The sequence below is a fragment of the Lactuca virosa genome, chromosome 4 (genome assembly GCF_052849685.1).
Source record: "Lactuca virosa cultivar CGN04683 chromosome 4, Lactuca_virosa_CGN04683_v6, whole genome shotgun sequence".
Classification (NCBI taxonomy): domain Eukaryota; kingdom Viridiplantae; phylum Streptophyta; class Magnoliopsida; order Asterales; family Asteraceae; genus Lactuca; species Lactuca virosa.
This window is the reverse complement of record NC_136429.1, coordinates 150,088,546-150,106,528: the sequence shown is the minus strand read 5'-3', so window position 1 is coordinate 150,106,528 and position 17,983 is coordinate 150,088,546. Positions and strand designations below refer to the sequence as shown.

The following is a 17,983-nucleotide window of genomic DNA, read 5'->3' as shown; positions in this document are numbered from 1 at the left end:
AGGTGAAACCTTCAGGAGAACTATATCCCAGACCTGGAACTCCTGGTCCGAACGACGCTTGTCGGCATAACTTTTCTGTCGACTCAGAGCAGTCTGAAGCCTGCTCCGGACCTGCTGGATTCTCTTTGTCGTATTGAGTACCACTTCCGTACTCCCCATGACCCTCTACCCAACCTCACCCCAGCAAATCGGGGTCCTGCACTTCCTCCCATATAACATCTCAAAGGGAGGACGGTCGATACTCGCGTGGTAGCTATTATTGTAGGAAAACTATGCTAAGGGAAGGTAGGTATCCCAGCTACCACCAAAGTCTAAAACGCATGCCCGCAGCATGTCCTCCAAAGTCTGGATGGTCCGCTCGCTCTGACCATCCGGATGCGGGTGAAAGGCGATGCTAAAGTGCAGACGAGTACCCAACTTGTCGTGGAATTTCTTCCAGAATCTGGAAGTGAACCTTACATCTCTGTAAAAAATCACGGAGACTGGCACTCCGTGTCGAGCGACAACCTCTCGAATATAGATGTCGGCCAGCTTCTCCGCCGAAATGCTCTCCTGGATCGGTATGAAATGGGCACTCTTGGTCAACCGATCCACGATGACCCATATGGAATCGACTCGCTGCGCGGTCCTGGGAAGTTTGGTGATGAAATCCATGGTAATATCTTCCCATTTGCACATGGGGATGTCCAACGGCTGCATCTTGTCGTGAGGCCGCTGGTGCTCAGCCTTGACCTTCCTGCAGGTCAGGCACCTCTCGACGTACCAGGCTACATCTCGTTTCATGCAGGGCCACCAGTAGTCTGGACGAAGATCTCTGTACATCTTCGTCGCCCCGGGATGAATCAAGAATTGGGATTTGTGCACCTCCTCCATCAAAATTCGGCGCAACCCTCCATGATATGGAACCCACACTCTACGGTGTAGTGTCAACAACCCACGGCTGTCATAGTCGAAGGAGGAAACTTGACCTACAATACGCTCGCTCTTCCGATGTTCCTCCTTTATAGCCTCTTGTTGGGCCTCTCGAATCTGCTCCAGAAGCAGAGTCACCACTGTCATCCGCAAGCAAACGTCTCTGATCGGGGCTGCCTTGCGGCTAAGATCATCGGCCATAACATTGGCCTTCCCCGGGTGGTAGAGGATCTCACAATCGTAATCCTTCACCACATCTAGCCACCGACGTTGCCTCACGTTTAGATTCGGCTGATCCATGAGGTACCTCAGACTCTTGTGATCCGTGTAAATGATATAACGGACCCCATAGAGGTAGTGTCGCCAAATCTTGAGGGCGAAAACGACCGACCCCAACTCCAAATCGTGTGTCGGGTAGTTCACCTAGTGAGGCTTCAGCTGCCTCAAGGCGTAGGCGATGACATGCCCTATCTGCATCAACACGGTGCCCAAATTCGATATGGACGCATCGCAGTACACTATAAAATCCTCCACGCCCTCTGGAAGGGCGAGGATCGGCGCCTAGCATAGTCTCTGTCTCAATGTTTCAAACGCTTCCTGCTGCTCAGTCCCCCAGCAAAATATAATGGCTTTCTTTGTCAGCCGGATTAAGGGTATGACTATCTTGGAGAAATCATGAATGAATCTCCGGTAATAGCCTGCAAATCTGAAGAAACTCTGAATCTCAGATGGAGACTTCGGAACCTCCCATCTCATCATGGCCTCTACTTTGGCCAGATCGACCAAAATCTCGTTCTGGTTCACAAGGTGCCTCAGAAAATGCACCTCGCCCAACCAGAAATCGTACTTTGAGAACTTGGCATACAAGCACTCCCTCCTCAGGGTATCCAACACCTCCCGCAAGTGCTCCTCATGCTGCTCCTGCGTCTTGGAATAAACCAAGATGTCATCGATGAAAACTATCACAGACCGATCCAATATTGGTCTGCATACGCGGTTCATGAGATCCATGAACGCGGCAGGAGCATTAGTGAGCCTGAAGGGCATCACCACGAACTCGTAGTGACCATAGCGAGTCCGGAATATAGTCTTCTGTACATCCTCGTCTCTGACCCTCATCCAATGGTAGACTGAACGTAAATCTATCTTGGAGAACCAAGATGCCCCCTATAGATGGTCAAAGAGATCATCAATCCTCGGGAGTAGGTAAGGGTTCTTCACTGTTACCTTTTTCAGCTCCCGATAATCTACACACATCCGATGCGACCCGTCCTTCTTCTTCACGAACAGAATCGGGGCTCCACAGGGTGAACTGCTCGGTCTGATGAATCCCTTGTCTAACAACTCCTGCAGCTGTGTAGACAACTCCTGCATCTCGGGAGGAGCCAACCGATACAGTGCCTTGGCTATCGATGCCGCACCAGGGACCAGATCGATCCTAAACTCCACTTGCCGCTCCGGAGGTATCCCAGGCAACTCCTCTGGAAACACATATGGATACCCTCGCACCACTGGCACATCGCTCATAATTGCCTTGCCCTCCTCTCGGGTATCCATGACGTAGGCGACATATCCAGCGCAACCCAAATGAAGGTAGCGCCTAGCCCTCGCTGTTGAGCATAAAGCTGGCCTGCGTTATGGCTTCTCGCCCTGAATCACCAGCTCTCCCCCACTTGGGGTCCTGACACGTACCAACTGCTGCGCGTAGTTAATCACAGCCCCATTAGGGCTCAACCAGTCCATCCCGATGATGACCTTGTTCCAACGCAATGGTATGTGAACCAAGTCTACCAGGTAGTGCTCCTCGAACAATATCAAGACACAATCTCTGAACACCTCTGATGCTCGAACAGATCGGTCGTCCGCAATCTCGACCTCTAGAGGGCAATCCAACATGCCCGAAGATTCAGGGAACCTCTTGCTAAGTGCAAGAGAGACAAATGATCGGCTAGCACCCGAATCGAACAACACCTAAACTGGAATACCGTTCACATGGAATAATCCTAAACAAAACACATAACATGGCACATAAATATCATAAACGACATATAATAAAAGCTAGGGAGAAGAAGTCATAACCGTCACTACATCAGGTGTGGCGCGTGCCTCCTCGGTAGTCAACTAGAAGGCTCGGCTCCTCACCACTGGAGCCTCTAGCTTGGCCTGTCGGCCGTCAGTGAGCCGCAGGGTCGCTGGAGCTGGCGCCGCCACTGGCGCTGCTGCTGCTGTCAATCTCGGGTAATTGGCCTTTTTATGGCCCTTCTGATTGCAATGAAAGCAAATCAGGCCTGATGACTGAAAGGTGGGGTTAGAGGCAGTACAATCCCTACCAAAGTGCCCAGTCTTGCCGCACTTATATCAGCCCGATGATCCCAGTCTACAAGCTCCCTCATGCGGCATGCCGCATTTCCTACAACTGCTCTGGCCCGGCTGGCCCTTCGACCTAGAGTCGAAACCCTTGGGCTTCTGCCCCGAAGCCCCAGTAACATGTCCCTCCTCTGCCTTCCTCTTCCTGAGGTGCTCCAAATCAATCTCCCTCTCCCTCGCCCTGGCAATCATAGAATCCAGGGTCAGGCATGCTGAGTAACTGACGTGCTCTCGAATGTCCGCTCTCAACATGTCATGATAGTGGGTCTTCCGCATCTCCTCATCCCCCGCACACTGAGGCACCAACAAGGCCCTCACCCGGAACTTGGCGGTAATCTCCGCCACTGTCTCTCTAGTCTGTCTCATATCGAGAAACTCTCTGGCCAGCTGCTGAAGCTCCACAGTCGGTGCAAACTCATCCCTAAACCTGGTCACAAAGTCTGACCAGGTCATAACCTAAATGGATGAGGCTCCCAGACAGTCACCAAGCGACTCCCACCAATCCCTAGCCCTGTCCCTCAAACAACCTGCATCATATCGAACCTTCGACCCCTCAGGGCAGAAGCTTGTCAAATGGGCAGACTCGATGTCTGCAATCCATCTCCTAGCCACGATGGGATCCTTCATCCCATGGAAATCTGGCGCACCACTCCCCCTGAAGTCCTTAAAGGACAGCGTGCACGACCCTGACTGGCTAGACGCCCAGTCACTCCTAAACGCCCTAAGGCGATCCTCTATTAGCTCAATAATGCCTTCCTTGATTGACCCGAAAATCACCGGGGTCGACTCAAGGATGCCTCTAGTGATCTCATAATCAATGAACTCACGTAGTCCCTCATCAACTGGCTCGACACCTGATCCCGAACCTGATCCTGAGCCTGATCCTGACCCTAAACCTCCTCCTCCTCCATGTCGCGTAATCATCACCATTCTGAATCAAAACACATAATTGTCAGGGTCATACATAACCTCAAGAGGTCTCACAAACTAGAAGTTCCCTAGTTCCATCTCGGCCCTCCTTGACTCGAGTACGGATCATCTACTTTCAGTAGTACAGGCCCATACTACCTTCCTCATATATCCGTAATTTCCTCAAGGATTGCCTTGACTTTACCAAGTCCCTTCTACTACTACTGCTCTCTGCACTAATCTCATCCTAGGCTTACCCTAGGGTAACTCTCCGACCTACTCTCTGCCATCAGCTGCATAAGGAATTCCTACCTCCTTTACCTAACTAGCTTGTGAATACCATTACATATCGCTAAGACCAGATAATTCTTCGAATGAGTGGCCCTACCTTACAACGGTTGGACTCAGACAAGAGCTGCGCAATAGGGCTAGACTTAACCCTCTGAAATTATTTAGTCCTCTCGATATGTAACTTAACGTATTCATTTACTAGTTAGCTAAAGATAACTAGAACTCCTAAAAGCACAAAGCAAGCAGCATTCGAGCATTGAGTAACCATACCAAGCATATCATATTCAGGCCATCATATTACTGATTAATCAGCTCTAGCATATAATTCAATAAGAACATATAGCAGGCACATAAGGCATCTTCCTAGATCCTTAGCCCTAATCTAGCATGCAGTTCTCATACAAGGTCAACAAGCATATAAGGCATCATTCCTAGATCCTTAGCCCTAATCTATCATGTGATTCTCATAATCATATCACATCATAACATAACATGTATGGGTATCTTGGGGAAAACTTACTTGAGCTCGACCGGTCGCACGCATCACACACCTTGTTCTTTCTCAAAACCTTTTCATTTTAATTTTAGAAAAACGATTTTCTTGTAAAAATCTTTCAAACCCTCGATTTGAGTCCAGACACCCCCAAAGATGTGTCCGAATCCCTCAAACGAAGCCTCTGATACCAACTTGTAACATCCCAATTTTCAAGACCAAATTTTTTTTTTAATCATATTACTTATAAAACAGTTAATGAAAACATCATCCTCATCATATCAGTTCATCAAACCATAATCACATGTCTCAAAATCATATCATCAAAATAGTAATAATGTCATAGTACAATCCCATGGATCTCAAAATGCGTACTCATGTGTGTGCGATGCGCCACTACCGTGTCGGCTCCTTCCCCTTCGACGAAGAGGTACCTGAAACCAAAACTGAAAATCGTAAGCACAAAGCTTGGTGAGTTCCCCCAGCATACCACATACCATACAACATACATACTACCGGGCAATTCTGGGGTGCCCGACCTACCCATGTCATGCAGTTCAGGGGTGCTAAGCAGTTCTGGGGTGTTGACCTACCCATGTCAAGCAATTCTGGGGTGCTGACCTACCCATGTCAAGCAGTTCTGAGGTGCTCACCTACCCTCCGGTTATCCCAACCGGCTACGGGGACTATTTCACCCCCTACTACTACCACACAAAACATAGCATAAACATACTGTCAGGCATATCTGGAGTGCCGACCTACCCTTCGGTCCTAATGACCGAACTCGGGGACTACTCCCCTCCTACTACCACTAACACATACAACATATCATGCTAGCACATAAAACACATCAGGTAGTAGCAAACCTAGATAATTATCACAAAGACAATCATCTATCAACAGCTCCTACTAGTGGGTCGACATTGTGGCCGTAGACCCACCGCTACTGGAAGGTAACTCATCTCAATATCGTAAAGTGTCTGAAATGTACTTGCTGCCGAACTCAATTCCTATCAGATCCTACACCTAACAATCTTCCTTAGTTACCAATTCCTGTTCAACTCAGGTCAAGGTCAAAGTCAAGGTCAACACCTTGGTCAAAGTCAACTCTAGGTCAAAGTCAACGTTTGGTTGACTCAACTCGCCGAGTTGACCCAACAACTCGTCGAGTCCCCAATCCTCAAAACACTAGAACCTCGATCTTACTCGTCGAGTATTGCACGCACTCGCCGAGTTCTCCTTCATACAAGGTCGGGACCTTCTTCATCTGACTCGCCGAGTTCATCCTTGAACTCGCCGAGTCCTTCTTCATGCAAGAAGACACGTTTAGCTCTGGACTCGTCGAGTTCCTTATGAACTCATCGACTACGCCTTCATGCGGTTGGGACTTGCCTTGAACTCGCCGAGTTCTGTTCTTGAACTCGCCGAGTTCCATGATTTCCAGGTCCAGTTTCACATCTATTTTGTTGAGTCCTCTTCTAGACTCAACCAGTTCGATCCAAGCAGAAAAGGGTTGGGGAACCATACCCCGACTCGTCGAGTCCCAAGAACAACTCACCGAGTCCCCCAAATTCCATGTCCATACAGTTGATTTTAGTCAGGTTTAACATATCCAAAACATAGATCTGGCCTCCTAGGATCCATAATACACGTAAAGTTACAAACTTGACGTTCATGCATGGGGTATTTGGCTCAAATGGCCCTAAAATGGAGTCTACAAGATGCATGGGGCTCTTATGGCAATAAAGTTGGCACCTTTATGCCATAGGTACCCTCAATGGTTCCAAATCTGAAGTCATACCCCTTTATAACCAAAAAAACCCTGAAAATGGCACTTCTAAGGCTTAGAAAAGATAGAAATGAACCCTAACTAGAGATCTAAGAGATAGATGGTCAAGGTTTCAGCTATATACCTCAAATGAGCTTGAAATGTGCCAAAACCTCTGGATCTTCTTGCTTCCTCTTGATCTCTCAAGCTTCCTTCTCCTTTTTAAACTTCAAATACACACAAATGGAACTAAAAAGCTCAACAACACTCAATAAATGATTAGGGTTTCGAGTTAGGGATTTTCTGGACTGAGAGGCGATAGAGGCTGGGTTGGGACAAGATAAGGTGTTTAAATAGGGTGCAAACCCTAAATATTAGGGTTTCATCCAGACAGTCTGTGACAACCCAAAAATTTCAATCCAGTAAAGCCAATCAATCCAATCAAATGTCAGACTTGTTTCTGCTATCTTTTAGCATTGTTAGGGGTCTGTTTGAGGGTTCTAAGCCTAGTAAACTTAAGGATTTGGTGTAGGGTTATGCCAGCTTAAGTTCATTGGTTTGCAATCGAGCCGGAAACTCCATCACAAGGAGTTTACGACCGCAAACTAGGAGTTTACGGCCGTAAACTCTTGGCTGGCCGTAAACTCCTCCCATATACACGATATTCCTTCATTTTTCACCACTTCTCACACTTCCAACTCAAGAAACTCGATTTTCTCTCAACTATCATCAAGAGTTTTCATCTTGATCTTCAAATATGTAAGTGTTTCTTCCATTTGTTAGTTGGTACCTTGCTTAATCTAGTGAAACCCTATGATTTCATCCATGATTTCATCTCTTTTGAGTAGATCTTCAAGTCTTCATCACTTACACCAAGAACACCTACTAGTTCTTGGTGGTCGTGAACTCCCTAAAGCCTTCCAAAGGTGAGTATTTCTTCCATAATCTTGTTAACCACTAGAAACACTCAAAGGCTTATGAAACAAACACCCTTTAAGCTTGAACCAAGATCAAATTTGCACCATTTTGGAGAGTTTACAGCCATGCAATCTCCCTTGGCCATAAACCCTCCTCAAGATCTTCATTGACCGTAAACACCAAGGCCGTGAACACACTTGTGTGGCTGTAAACCCCTTTACTACAATCACATGTGATTGTAACACTTCATTCCAAGTGTTTACTAGTCCCTAAGGTTGTTTCCTTGCATGTTAGTTGTTCTAAACACTAATTACATGCCTATATATGCCATTATATGTCACTTAGGACTCGTTTGTGTCTCGGGAATTCATTCGTGGAACTTCTCATCCTTACACGCATATTCGATTGAATCACCCACATAAGGTGAGTTCATACCCCTATAATCAATCTTTTAAATGTTTTAAATGATTTTAAGGGGGGGGGGGGGAATACAAGTTGAACACAATGATAATTGTGTAAATGTTTTGCGATAAACATCATTTTAAAGGATTGCTTATGTGCTATAAGTGATCAAATCATTTCAAAAACTCTTTTAAAGTTATGTTACTTTATTGTTTATAAAACTCCGTTTTTAAAGTACAATCATAACTCAGTAAATAATCGAGTCTTTTCTTCAAGTCAGGTACAGTTCAAGTAAACATACTAGTAAACTATAATAGGTATAGTTTAGGGGTTCAGTTCATACTATACACTAGAACAGAAGGAACATACTATACACTAGAACAGAGAGAACATACTATACAAATACAAGAATACTATAACATTAATGTCAGCCACTACTTCATGACATGGCAAAATACTGCTGTGTCACGCTTTGTAACCAGAGTCTCCTGGAGGGAGAGCGTGAATTTGTGTATAGATCTATATGGGATTGACCATCCTACACCTTGCTGCTAGCTACAGTGGGACCTGCACGTCTATGGTTGACGAATGTCATACCATTTCGACGTCTTTGATCGTCGTGTTTTACTAGTCAATCAAGTATGGTTACGACCTCATCACATTTTAACCTTAATTAACAAACTAGTTTTAAGGTAGTTAGTGCTTCAGTAGTCACGTTATACAATATTACTGAGTACTTTCTTTTCCCATTACATTCTTATTGTGATCTCCTCACATAAAAGGTAATGCCAAATATTAAAAATAGTCTTAAACTTGGGAAAACTTACATCATTACAAAAGACAAATAGAACAGTCGAGTCTTAGTACATTCAGTTAGAAGGGGGCCTATAATGCTAACTTTATGATTCCTCGGTAGATACATCAGGGATATATATTAATCGGGTCCGGTAGACAGTAGAATGTGTGCTTTCCGCTTCATTTCTTGTTCCTTGTTTGGTTGTGGGCTTAGAGCGGATTCACCCAGTCTACTATCTAATCGACCTTAGCTATATATATATTCCGTATACACCAAGTAATCATAAGGAGCACCAGGTATGGGTCAGGTCATAGTATACAAATTCTAGTAAACCATTTTCTAGTACAAAACATACTTTTCAGATAGAACATTGAGTAAACTAAACTAGAAACTTACCAGTAAAGGGTTTAATCCATTTTATTAAACCAATATAACTTAAAGGAACTTTGGTGGTAAATTCTATAATACCTTAGTTTATACATCAGGGTTATATATAATTAATATCCGATAGGTAGTTGGATGTGTGTTTAACGCCTCATTTCCTGTTCCTTGTTTGGTTGTGGGCTTAGGGCAGATTCACACAACTAACTATTCGTTCGATATTATATTATATATAGCTAGTATAAACTAAGTGATTATAGAAGGAACTATTGTGGTTACCATTTTACTAAAGAAAATAAGGGTTTTTCTTAAAGAATGTTTTCATCAAATATAAAGGAACTATTACAGTTAACTCCGTGAGTACCAAACGAATACGCCAAGGTTATATACAATGAAGATCTAACAAACAGTGGGATGTGTGACTTCCGCCTCATTTCCTGTTCCTTGTTTGGTTGTGGGCTTAGGGCAGATTCACACAATCGATTGTTTGTTTACTCTGGGTTTTATATAACTTGTATCTATTTAGTACTCATAGAAGGGATTGTAGAGTTATTTTTACTTATCTTTCATCATATCAGAAAATATAGGATTTTCTAGAGGAACAGACGAACTTTTCTAAAAGAACTTACAACTTACTTTACATCACTAAAATACTTATGAACTCACCAGCTTAAATGTTGATCTACGCTTTCAAAATAACTTGTATTCTCAGGAGACCAGTAGACAGGTACGCGCCCTGGGATTCAGAAGATGGAGTATAATAGCTTCATGTCTTGTTTTGTTATTTACTTTTGGAGTTAATCTTTTGTGAATCACATACTTTGTAAACACTTTAATATTAATGCAATGGTTGTTTGTTACTTTGATTACTATGATGCATGTCTTGTGATACTAAACATGACGTCCTCCGCCCCCGAACGTTTCCGCTGTTCCGGTTTGGGGGTCTGACACAGTCCTACTCGTCGAGTCGGGCTCCCGAATTGCCGAGTAGGTTAATTAAAACTCGCGTCCAAAGTCTAGTCTACTCGACGAGTTGGGCCTCCAACTCGCCGAGTCCCAGTGTAAAACATACAATCTTTAAATTTAAAATACGTACAAGGAACCGGGTGTTACACCCGTTATACGAGTTTGGGCGGGGACCGCTATACTTAGTGGGCAGGGCCCGTTATACGAGTGTGGGCGGGGCCCGATACACTCATCAGGCGGGGCCCATTATGTGTTTATTTGTGTATGGTATGTGGTATTTTGTGGAACTCGCTAAACTTTGTGCTTACGGTTTCAATTTATGTTTCAGGTAATTCAGGATCGAAAGGGAAGAGCCTGGGATGATTAGAGAGCACACACCATCTTTTTCCACATTTTGAGATTTACTCTGATATGTTTTGAAGTAGTGACATACTTTGATCTTTTGGGATTGTATGATAATGTTTGGATTAATGTTTTATTAAATCAAAAATGAAATTTTTAGGTCTTATTTTTGGAACGTTAAACCTGTTTCCCATATTTTAATTGGTCATTGATTATATACCTATTTATCTCAATTCGTTACTATCATTTGTTTTCAGATAGATTTTATAATTGAAGACTAACCAAGATTGTCGATACCTATTTTTATTCCACCATTATGCTTTATGAAACTTTTTTCGATTCACAACTACATCTACAAGATTTCAATACTTTAAATAAATTTTAATTCTTGTTACATCTATTATTTTTTTGTAACTTGTAAATAACAATTTAATTATTATTGATAGTTTGGTTTATTATAATTATTATAGGGTAAATCATGAATAAAAAAAGAATCATCCCATCGATTCTTTTTGTACTTCACACAATTGCGTCCAGTTAGTGATACTAATAAAAATCGATGTTCCTATATATATATATATATATATATATATATATATATATATATATATATATATATATATATATATATATATATGGGAAAAGTGAATATATCCTTAAGGGTATATAAGATTAGGTACCCATTACTTAAAACTACGTAGTTTCAATCATCTGTTTACTTTTCTTAAAAAAAGATAATTTAATTAATTGACTGATCGAACCCTTAAGATATCTTTGTCTCAGGGTTAGATGTATTCGTCTCTTCTGATGCTAGTCTTCGCTGACATTCACCCATCTATGCAGCCCTCGTTGTATATACTTGACCAAACTAAAGTAATCTATCGAACCAATGATTGATTCCTTTAATCTCAATTTTCCACTACGTCATTTGAATCGCATACAAGTAATTCGATACATAAATTCGAAATAAAACTCAAATTGATCAGCAAGTACAGACGAGGGTTGCGTTTCGAGCAAACTGAAATCAAGGTATCCACATGCTCCACTAAATACTTGATTGCATATCGTCTTGGTTAGAAAAATTCTTAACCGGCATCCAGATTCAAGTGGCAAAATTCTTTTGCATGTGTATGTTTCTTAGGTACGGTACTTTACTCATTTAAATTTTAAATTAGCTAATAGGGGAAGAAGATTAGATATGCACATAAGGTGCTCGATGAAATGACCAAATACAAAACATTTTATACTTCTCTGAATATGATTGTGTTTCGAGCAAACTAAAACCACAAATTCTTGAGTCTTATTTGATCGAATGAAGCAATAGCAATGAATCCATGGAAGTGATCATTTCCAATATTTATCTGTATAAGGCCTCTAAATACATCTGAGATAAATATAATTAAATTTTCATTTTCCATTTATTATAAATTCAGATGGTGAGGGTGGATCAAGAACAGGAGAGGAATATCATCTGGCATCAAAAGATGGAAACTTGCATAGTCAAATAATGGTGTTGAATGGGAAAGATTTGATTTTAAATCCTGAAGGTGACATGCCTCCATTAGAGCCTTTGTATGTAAGTTCTTTGAAGCCAATAGGTGTGGCTCCTTATTCTATTGTATTTGCCCATATCCCATACCTTACTTTGGATGTTTGTAGCAATTTGGTCATGGATTTATAAGAGTACATAAATTTGTTGTATACTTTCTTGTTCTTTTTGCTTGTTTTAAGATCAAATGCAGTTTTGTTATTGGTGTTTATAAATACATCTTGGTTGGTTTAAGATCAAATGCAGTTTTTGTTGTTGGTGTTCTTTTTGCTTTTTTTTTAAGATCAAAGGTAACAATAAGGCAATATTTATTATCAACAACCAATTACCCAACTTTATATGTGCTTTCTTCTGTAGTTTTTTTTATAGTCTCGTGAGTCAAATTGGTAATTATGTGACATGGAACTCCGACGAATCTTCTGGTCTTCTGTTGGGGCGGAGATTTGGACATCACAGAGCAAGGTCGTTAGAACCGCCCCGGGACTGTGCCCCGGGAGCAAGCTCCGACGATCAAGTTAGATCAGCTAGTAGATCTGAGATGGTTCTCCTTAGCTGAACCATCTTGGTGCTGGTGGTGGTGTATGGTGGCTGACGGCGGAGGGTGGCGGCTGAGCCACCTGGCCGGAGTATAGTTTGGTGGCTGAGCCAAGGGGAGAAGTCCCTCTCCAAGGAGGAGGCACTACTCTACTTATAGGGGACAATTAGGTCAAGGGGAATTAGGTTAGGCCTTGGGCCCGCCCAATTCAGGCCCAACTAGCAAGGAGTTGGGCAAGGCGGCCCGGAGGCGCCGGGCAAGGCTGGCGGGCGCGTAGCAGGAAAGGCCGACAAGGTAGCATCAGGCAAAGGAGCCCTAGGCGGGGCTGGCAGGAGAGTCCCCGACAAGGCTGGCTAGGGAATCCCCAGCAAGGCTAGCAAGGGAGCGACGAGCAAGGCTGACAAGAGAGCGCCAGGCAAGGCTGGCGTGCCAGAGCTGTCTAGGCCATGCTAATGGACCATATATCATCAGGTAATAGCTTCGGTCCATTCTTTTTTGAAAGTATCAAACATCTTTCTAGTATAAAATTGACCTGCTTTTGCTTCGATTGGATGCACTGAAGAAAGAACTGGTCTCGAGTTCATAGTCATGAAGTCTTCATCTTCTGCGGCAGCCCTTCGTGACCCAACTGCTTTGTCGTATTGTACAACGAATTCATTCAACATGGTCTTCGAGTTAACAAATCCATCAAAAAATGAATTAATACTCTCACTTCGTCCGGTTGTGGTCATACCAGCAAAGAAAATATCCTCCAAGAAGCGTTTAGCCGAATGTAGATGTTGGTTATACATGTCACTAAGCCAACAATTGCTTTCCAGTTCATACTTAATACACATATATTCACATGTTTCTTCAAATTGTTCAATGGTGTCACTATTTACCCATTGTTTATGCATCTCTTGAAAATCACTGTAACAGGAAACATACGATCGAAGGTTCTCAGTTTCATTCTTCATGATATGCCATGAACAAAAGTGATGTCGAGTCTTTAGAAACACGTTTCTTATTGCATTGCCCATAGCTTTGTCTTGATCGGTAATAATTGCCTTTAGATACTTTCCAAACATACATTTGAGGAAATGTTCAAATAACCATTCAAATGTCTCTTCCTTTTCATTTTCAAGCAATGCTCCACCAAAAAGTATAGACTGCCCATGATGATTCACCCCAGTAAAGGGAGTAAAAGACATCTTGAATTTGTTAGTCATATAAGTGACATCAAACACAACAACATCTCTGAATTTTGTATAGGCATCTCTTGATCTACCATCAGCCCAAAAGATATTTCTAGGATACCCATCATCATACAAAATCCACGACAAAATACTGGTCACTGTCAACTAATGTTTTATCTTGAAAATGTTTTATAAGTCCATAAAACTCCTTTCCTATATGTTGTTTTCGATGCTCAGATAAAACATCAGCACACTGCTTTGAAGTTACATAAGCTACATTTGAGGTTTTCATTGTATTAACATCCTTTTTAATCTGAGAAGGTTTCAACCCTGCTTGACCAAATTGCACCATAAGAGATTTACCTTCTAATGAACGGTGGAAATTGCTATGAGATCGATGCTTCATCACCTTCGTAGGTGTCATGGTCAAGTCGTTATTGTGTGTGTCATTAAACGAGTCCACCAACCATTTCCCGTCCTCCTGTCTTGTTATTCGAAGCTTTGCTTGATATCCTGTTCTAACATCTCTTTGACATTTTTTCTCATTTTCACTTGAAGCATTTTTGTCCATCCGTTTGAAACCTTCTTTGTTGCATACATATATCTTCTGAAAAGGCTCATTTGTTTTAGGATTTTTAATTTGTGTCATCTCTACGTATACCAAATCCATGCAAAACTGATAATCATTATAAAATGTATAGGCATCATCGGGTGTATCAAAAACCTTTCCCAATATCCTTTCATCATTAATATCATCTTCGTCAATTTCAATGTTCACACCGAAATCGTTAAGTTCTTCAGATTCATATGTTGCTTCCACAAAATCATTTGTGTCAACATTTTCATTTATATACGATTCTATAGTCTAATCAGCTGCTTCGGTTTCAAACACCATGGCATATACAAAACCACAAGTAAAAGACAATGAGAACTTGACCCTATTAATGCCATGCCCGTAACTTTTTAGAAATAGCCTAACTTTTTCATTACATCAAAAGCAATAAATTCAACTAAATTTGATCAAACAAAAGCAACATGGCACATAATAGAACATATAAAATAAAAATTATGTTGATAAACAATCGGAACAGAAAAATATGCAAAATTAATATACTTATCATAATAATCACTTTTCCCAATTCAAGAATTGTTCGATCAAATACCACTTAAATTTGTGATAGAGGTCCATAGTAGTTGAAAGTAAAATCATTGGTGAATTGTGAAAAAATGTTATAGCAAACCAAACAAAAGTAACATGGACATTCACCTGTGAATTGAAACTTCTTGGGATGTTGCAGCGACACTTTATCTTTTTTCTGGGAATCACGATTTCTATGATTTTTTTTCCTTTGAAATCGTTTTTTTAACTCCTGTAAATTGAAACTTTTTTTTTTCAGTATGAATTACAATAACTTGTAATTCCGATTTCTATAATCACTTTTCTTCATGATTTCTATGATTTTTTCCCTTTGAAATCGTTTTTTACTTCTTTTGTGAATTGAAACTTTTTTTTTCGTATGAATTACATTAATTTTTAATTCCGATTTCTTTGAAATCTTTTTTGTGATCGTATGACAATTTTTTTTCGTTCAAAATCTCAGGGATTATGAAGAGTGCCGATCATAGAACAAAAAGAATTGACCAATTGAATTCGCCAGTGAATAAGGAAACACGTATGAAAATCGTTTTTTTTTCTTAATAAATTAAACCACTAATCAAAACTATGTAGTTTTAAGTAATGGATATCTAATCTTATATACCCTTAAGGGTATATTCACTTTTTCATATATACTGCAATATCTTTTTTCTTTTTGGAATTTGATGTTATAGCAGAAACGATGAGATGGGGATAATTCTTACAGGATGCATTAGCAGAAGCGAGTCTACACACGAGTTGTGTACCATGATTTCATCTCAAGTTCTTCCCAAAGCCAACAAATAGTTGGTGTTTCTTACTGATTAAGGTATGCATGTATTTTGATTCGTTTAACATAGCTTCAAGATTTATAGTTATTATGGATATGATTCTGATGTACTTATTATTTTTATCTGATTGCATTAGTGATTCAAGATCATGTCATTGGTAGAGATTTAGAATATCTTTTTGATTTCATCTAAAGTCGATTAATTGGTATATAATTTCATAATTTTGCTCGACCTTCTTGATTTCTCTAAAGTATTTATACCGGTGAAATTTTGAATCCTAATGTATTATTTCTTGATGTTGTGAAGGTGTTTGGGGCTTACAAACTTCAGATTTTTTGGGTGGCATCTAATGTAAATTTAACAACTTTCAAAGTGCATATGCCTCCATGCTATGCAATCTTACATATCAAATTAAGGGTTGTAAAAAAATCCTTTGTATCCTGTAGAGAAGAGTATGTGACCATTTAAGCTATTTGTTTCCATATAAATCGCAATTGTATCGTCCTTTTACTAAATATTGATTACAGTTTTAGGGGTTAGTTCATTTCTAATTATCATGGAAGTTGCAAAGTCAGGTTTAAGCATACAGATTGTATCAAGTTTATGATATAAATATGGAGTCCATTTTGTCCATAAAGCAAAACTGAGATGAGTTTTGTTCGTTTCAATGTGCTTACCATTTCAAAGACAGAAACATTCATGAAATGGTTCGTCTTTACTATTAAAGAGTTTTTGGTCATTACTTTTGTTTTAACTGTATTGGTATGGAAAGAGAAAAGAATTTTTATATTTCATTTTTTTAGACTTATTTTCTTTCGGGCCAAAATTTCAATAAAAATTGATGAAGGTTATCATTGTAGATTATGCTCTTACGACTAACAAGATCAAGCGCTTTTTGTAGCCAAAGTTTGAAGGCTTAACTAGCTAATTTTTTAATTAAGTACTTTCATATCATGCTCATTGAGTCATTTCATAAACAATTTTCATAAATTTAGTAAATGACAACACACTAATTTTAGAGCAAATTCATTGAATGGTATAATTGATTTTTTGAGTTAGTTTTTTTTTTTTTTTTTTTTTTTTTTTTTTTTTTTGTAAACTGGCAAATCTGATTTGATTTTTTTAGTTATCAAATAATGTTATGTATAAAATGAAGATGATGTTTATCATAGAAAACTATGAGCATTGTGATAATTTATATAAAAAAAAGAATACAAAAAAATATTATTGAACGGAATCAAGGAATCTTTCAAGATTATCAAACCCGATGATATGTTTGTCCCACGAAACGTTTTTGGAGATAAATTATTACAGAATAGTTTCGGGCGTGAATTTGGGTAAATTATAAAATTACGATGAATTAAATAGTGACCATTTTTATGGTGTGTATGAGTTAAAATACATATCTTGATTTTGTTTTCATTTTTTTCTTCATCTTGCTCTCTCTTTACTATAGTGAGAGAGAGAATTTTATCAATTTGATGTTCAACATCAGGTTTGTAGGAAGTCAAGTTTTTTACTATATAATCAATTTTTTTATTAATTATATTTAAAATTATCACCCGTGTGTTCCACGGGTTTAACCTAGTATATATTATTAACATTTATTAATTGGTAAAAGAAAAGAAAAAGAAAAAAATGGAAGATATGATAGTCTTTTTACATGTATTAAGGGGACCGTTAGTGTAATTTTCAACGAAAAAGGATTAAATTTGTCAAATTTTTAAAAGTTAGACTGAATCTGCAAAATGGTGTAAACCACATGGATCATTATTCAACTTTACGCTTATATTTATTAAAAAAAATAAGGAGTTGGCCCCAATATAAATTAAAGAGAATTAGGTAGGCACATGGCCCTATTTCTCAACTTTTCTATATCTTTCATTGGTCTCCTACCCCAAATGCTAATCTACTTGTAATTGCAATCTATCCATGGCAACATTCTGCAACAACCCTCATAACAAGAGTACACAAACTAGTAGGGTTCTGACATATGCTTTACCTTTTCTCTAATGGGACAGAATCCCTTTTCTAAAAGTGTAGCAAAAATCTAAAATCGAACTAAATGTATAACATTCATTACATGATATACAAACCATTTTAGCAAAATCTTTCTTGGTTTATGAATTTTGGCTTTGGGAAAAGTAATCATCTAAGATACACCATTTCAAGAAACAGAAATTCCGATGATTAATTGATTATCATATCTCTTGTTACATGAAAACGCGAAAAACAAGAACAAGAATTCCGAAA

The 17,983-nt window shown here is 39.9% G+C and overlaps 1 protein-coding gene across 1 annotated transcript; it reads right to left on the bottom strand.

The window, feature by feature from the left end:
* Positions 1 to 13,096: 13,096 nt before the first annotated feature.
* LOC145105217 (protein FAR1-RELATED SEQUENCE 5-like) lies at positions 13,097 to 14,755 on the bottom strand. The gene is made up of 3 exons (XM_079042346.1): positions 14,737 to 14,755; positions 14,073 to 14,617; positions 13,097 to 13,969 (listed from the first exon to the last, which is right to left on the bottom strand). Exons 1-3 carry the CDS (start codon positions 14,753 to 14,755, stop codon positions 13,097 to 13,099), a joined length of 1,437 nt encoding a protein of 478 aa, XP_078898472.1.
* Positions 14,756 to 17,983: the final 3,228 nt, after the last annotated feature.